The 5,657-nt window shown below is 49.3% G+C and overlaps 1 protein-coding gene across 1 annotated transcript; it reads left to right on the forward strand.

Moving 5' to 3' along the window:
• Positions 1–739: 739 nt before the first annotated feature.
• Positions 740–3,083, forward strand: LOC115069177 (V-set and immunoglobulin domain-containing protein 10-like 2; the record flags this gene model as incomplete). The annotated part of the gene is made up of 6 exons (XM_029560379.1): positions 740–1,030; positions 1,381–1,677; positions 2,315–2,437; positions 2,681–2,705; positions 2,809–2,861; positions 2,986–3,083. Coding segments are annotated over 6 exons (887 nt in total), but the record flags the coding sequence as incomplete, so codon positions are not given.
• Between the last annotated feature and the right edge of the window lie 2,574 nt (positions 3,084–5,657).

Raw genomic sequence — 5,657 nt, forward strand, 5'->3', positions numbered from 1 at the left:
TTTTTTTTTTGATGTTTCAGATATCAAAGACCTCTCTACCTCTATCCCTTGCTTTATTTATGGTTGGTTCCTCCTTTTGTCTTCACCTGCCCCCTCCCCAGTTTATTAACAGCTGAAAAATTAAATACTAGAGATTTTTAAATGTGGGGAAAGCAAACAGAAGGACTTACATGCAATAGGTTTCATAAAATGACTTTCCACTTGGTCTCCAGAGGCTTGGGACTAGCATGCTTTAGGGGGATGTATGGAGGTCCTCAGCTCAAACTATTTCTGTCCCTATTACTCAGTCTCAGGACTGGGAATTCCATCACAAAAAATTCATTGACACCGAGTGTTGAGACATTAATAGAAGTCAGTCCTATAAAAAAAATTAAGCACCTGCTATGGTCTTGCACCATGCCTGGGGCCAGCAGAGGTGGCAGGCCACTGGGAGGAGACCCTGGCCAAGTGCAGGGGGTAGGTGCAAACAGAGATGAATAAGCAGGACCCCTGCCTGATGCAGCAAGGGCTGTGGTGGAGAGGAGCGGCATGTGGGAACCAGAAAACCCTGGATGGATCTCTTTGGGAACCTAGTATAGAATGCCAGTCTGAGCAAGATGGCTGAGTGGCCTAGGAAAGACTTCAAGCCCTACCTTCTCCCTCTGCTCTCCATTTTTCCACCACTGGCCAGCACTTTTTCCGCAAGCCTTCCCAACAGCTGGAAACAGCCACTTGTTCCAGCCTCACTCTCTCTCTGCAGAAGCCCCCCAGCTGGCAGTGGCTGAACCCCGGGTGTCTGTACTAGAGGGAGGAGAGGCCTGGTTGGATTGTGCTCTCCAGGGAGGCACACCACCTGTTCAGCTCCTCTGGCTGGGACCCCAGCAACAGCAGTTGGAACACAGCATTTCTGGATTCATGCTGCACCCTGAGGGTGCCCAGCTGCACCTTCAAATCCTAGATGCTGACCCAGCACACCACAGCGGCACCTACCAATGCATGGCCTACAATGCCGTGGGTAACAGCAGCCAGCACGTGCTGTTGGAGGTCCTGAGTGAGTGTAAATGATGTGTGCACTTGTGCATCAAGGAGCGTAGGAGTCCAACAGATATAAAGTGATTTGCCCAAAGCCCTGAGAATTCCCTGCTCCAAAATGTGGGCACTTAGGCTCCTAGAGCACGACTCCAGGTGGGCTAGGGGAGCATGAATCTGATGCAGTCTTGAATACAGGCCCGCAGAACTCCATATTCATTTTATCAGTGAAGAAAGTGACTAGGTAAGACTGCTCAGGGCTTCACACAAGCCAGTGCCTCTCCTCTTGCAGGCTGTCTCTCCATAGGATACACAGCGTAGGTCTTGCTATGCAGGTGCCTGTACATGTCCCCCATCTTCACTCACCTCCAGGGTATCCAGCCCCTCCCAACGTCACCATCAGCCGCCTGACCTATAGGTGGCACCGAAGAGAAGTTCAGCTGCAGTGGGCCATCCAGGGCCCTGGGAACCTGACCGGCTTTCTGGTGCAGCGGAGGGCCAGTGTCCCCAGCCCAGAAGCTGGGACATGGGAGACTGCAGCTAGTGACATCGAGCCAGAGAGCAGGGGCCGTCGCCTGGGAGGGTTGGACCCAGGGGTCCTGTATGCCTTCCGCATCCTGGCTCTGAATCACCACACTGTGGGGCATCCTTCAGAAGTGAAGACACCAGGTGCTGGGCTGGCAGCAGGGAGGGATTTGCCTTTCCCCCAAAGAATTGCACCCTGGTCCATCCTCCCCTTCACAGGGTACCCCACTCCAGTCCTTTGCTTCTACCCTGATGGAACCCTTAGCCTATGTGTCCTCTTCTCCTACTCTCCTACTGCTTTTCCCAATCCCTCCCTCCCTCCCCTCAGCCCCAGGGAGGCCCCAGGCCTAGAAGGAGACCCCAAGCCAGTGTGAATCAGAAGGAAGTGGAGAAACAAGGTGCTGAGGGTTTCAGGAGTCCTATTCTGTGCCTCAGTCTCACCTCCTGCTGGACATGAGGGCTCAGCTTCCAGCTGCCCCTTCTGTCCTGGGAATTCCTTATTCTATGGAAGTCTCCTACTTCAGTTCCAATATAAGTAGCCTTCTGCGTTTTCTGCCAGAAATAGGGGGTTTGGCTGGGGACTCAAACCATAAGAGCACCATGCAGCCAGAGCACTTCTTTCCTTGGAAGGAAGCTGATCTCCAGATTCCCCAGGTCCCCCACATCAGCTGGCAGAGGATCTGGATGATCAGGGCATCATCTCCTTGGTACTCTGTGGCCACTGCTGCCCAAGTTCAGTCATGGTGCTAATTCACATAATCCGTGCTTTCTCCTCTCCTAGCGGACCCTGCCTTTATTGCTTACCCAGCTGTGCTGGGTGCTGCGGGCACCGGAATGGTGGTGGCATTGGTGGTCTCTCTATTGGTGTTCCAGTATGCTGCCCGGCACCCGCAGACTTTCCCCTGTGAGTGGGCATCTGAAAGAATGGGTTGCTTAACTCCACAGGGTAGTCAGGTATAGACCTACCCAAAAGAGAATTCAGGTTCCTCCTTTGCTATATCATCCATTGACAGTTCTCCAGCCTCAGGCTCTGGTGCCACTCCCCCTATGCTCTTGAGGATCCTGCAATGGAGCCCACTGTGAAGGGGAGGGCCATTCTCTTGGATCCACATTGGGTTGGTCAAATAATGCCCCTTTCTTCCTGCAGGCCTTGGCCAGCTGCTTGTTCCCATGTGAGTGTGCATCCTATCTATGGGACCAGGACTTCCCTTAATAGGAAAAGAAGGCTAGGAGAGTGTAAATGCCATTAACTTTCCTCTCTTCCTCCCCCCTCAGAGAGCCCACGCAGCAACAGAGGGGCTCCAGGGATGGTACTGAGGCACCAGCAGGTAGGCAAGATCTGTGCCAAAGACTATGTACATACAGAGACCAGTGTTTGGTTTCATGCATGCTACATGGTCTGTCTCATCCTGAGGTATCTTGCTCTCCTCTGTTCATCTGTGTTCTTTATAGGCATTGAAACGGCAGCTACCACCTCAAGTTCAGATCCTTCACAAGAATCCACTGATGCTCCAGTAAATGTCACTATCACAGTGACTGCAACATCATGAGGCCAAAGAAGAAGGTGGACATAGACTGAGGGGTGGCAGGTAGGGCTGGAAAGAGACCCTGGTCTTAAAAGCAAGGTGGCAGCTCCTTCCCCATTTAACACCCAGACACAAACTCCTCCTTCCCTTCAGTACCCAGAATCTGAAATTGGTGCAAGGGTCCAGTTGCAGTGCCACACAAAAAAAACAAGCCCTGGTCCAGCTTGTGGCAGACAGAGGTGGCAAAAAAGGAGACAACTCATAAGGCATCTAGGGGCAACTGAAAATGGAACAGGGAACAGCCTCTGATGCTAGGCAAGAGCAAGCTAGCTCCTCTTAGCAAAGAAAAACGGCTGAGAGCTGAGCCATTCCTGACTCAATTATACCCAAGATTCTACTAAAGGGTGCTTTCAATGACATCTTCCTCAAGGAGAGCTAGGTTGCTAAGCCCCCAGGTTTTACTGGCAGAAGAACTGAGTTCCTAGGTGTGTTCCATTTATTCAAATGTAGCTTAGAAGTACCGCTGAGCCCACAGCGGTCAGGCTCCTGGAGTCTGTGCCTTCACGACACAGCAGAGGTACTCCAGCAACAGTCCAGCCACCAAGCCTGGGGGAGCTGGCTGATAGAAAACGGAGGCTGTTCCAAAGTCACACTCTGACAGCTGCCAGTGTGAGTCACTGGCTCCAAGTGTGCATGTGTGTCTGAAATTTGGGTGAAACACAAGTAAATGCTTGTTCAGCTGACTGGAAGAGTCAGGACTCAGAGCTGCCTCCACAGGGGACTCAGATGAGAAGAAACAGCGACAGAGCCAAGGGGTGCTCTGCCAGCAATAAGGAAAGTGGCGCCTGACAGAAGACAGAAAACTGGGAGAAACTTAAGAAGCTTCTTCGGTTCTCAAGCAGGCTTTATTAGAAAAGGGGCTTTGGCTTCCCTCAAAGCTCTCAGGCCTGGGCCTTACAGTTAAAAGCAGTTTATTTAAGTATGGGAAATAAAATACAAAAGGGCCACACCCAACAGAAAGGATTCTGTTAGCTTTCTGCTCAGAAATTATGAAACTTTCACTTTTTAGAGCAGTTAAGCAAATCCTCTGTGGAGGTCAACACTTGCACTCTGGAGCTCACACCTAGGATCCTGGGATAGACAACAGACACCGTAAGGATGAAGAACATCCCCTCCCCCACCCTGTTCCTCTCCCACTCATCTGCCTGATGCTAAGCTCCCCTTGGGGTCCCTCACACTCCCCAGCAAACATCTGCCTGTGGTCCTCCTCCTCAGGGCCTTGATCTCTACAGTCAGGGAAGGGGAGATGTGGCTGGGCTCTGGGGTGTTCAGAGGGATTTGTGGGGTATGTCAGAAGTGGAGGTTCCAAAGACATCCCAAGCAGGACATTTCACCTCCCCACACCGTGTGGGGAGACCCACCTTATTCATATACATGTGAAAGCAGCATTCTTTTTTTAATATAAAATCATACCAACCAAATAAAAACCTGTCAAAGCTACATCACTTAAAATATGTACAATTTCAAACAATATTACAACTTTAAGGAAAATAAAACATATTTTCAATATGGTACAAAACATGCACCTCAGAGTTGCTGCTGTCAGAGCCAGCAACACGGGCAAAGGTTCTCGGTAGAACAGAAGCTGGAATGAGAGAAGTCATGTGATTGACACCTTGGTCTTCAGAGACTTATTCTATACAAACAGAACTCAAAAGAAAAGGGGCTTTGTGAAGCATTGCTTCCAAGGTTTAAAACAATGCAATTAACCTGTACTCTGTACAGCACCTATCACCAGAGTCAGCACAGAACTGAAAGAACACACGAGGGGAGGGTGAAAGGCTACACAGCAGGAATGGGCTAAGTTTAATGCCAAAGAGTCACCCGGGACACAAAAGGGCTTAATTTCATGGTCACTGAGCCAGGTGATGACTAAAATCTCCGGCAGGGGCAGGATAGGCAGAGGGAGGCTTCTCCAACTGCAGTGGGGGCCTCACAGAGCAATCACACAGCAGGGGTGCACAAAAGCACACATTCTGGACTTTTCTATGCAGATCTCAATGTTTCTAGAAAGCAGTACAGGTAAACGGGAGCAGAGATTATGAATCCAGGTAAACTAGGCTCTAATTCACCTCACTGTGAGCTAGGAATATCACAATACTCTGTTAACTCTGTTGCTTTGGGGGTTGAATGAGAACAGTAACAAGCAGGGGTGTGGTACAAAGTAATTCCTCCACAATGGTGTGCTATCCCATTATCCTATGGCCTTTTAATTTCTGGGGAAGTGATTCTTGCTAGGACCATTTCTGGTGACTGCAGGGCATGAAAGTTCAGAACAACTCACACTAAGGAGAACTCAAACGTCTAAACATAAAGGCAATTATATAGATTTATATTTATATTTATATATCTCAATATATAAAGGTATTTTTATAAATAAAATACAATAAAAGGGATAACACTTAAAACAGCGTTACTAATCACATAAATAAAGCAGTCCACAATGAGACTGCCCTAAAGGTAAAATAATTTTCTCTTCCTTGTGAAAGTCCCATAGTCAAATCCAATCTTTAAAAGCAGTTTCTGACCTAAGGCTCA

The sequence above is a fragment of the Nannospalax galili genome, unplaced genomic scaffold, assembly GCF_000622305.1.
Source record: "Nannospalax galili isolate Female #2095 unplaced genomic scaffold, S.galili_v1.0 C50079326, whole genome shotgun sequence".
In the NCBI taxonomy this organism is placed as follows: domain Eukaryota; kingdom Metazoa; phylum Chordata; class Mammalia; order Rodentia; family Spalacidae; genus Nannospalax; species Nannospalax galili.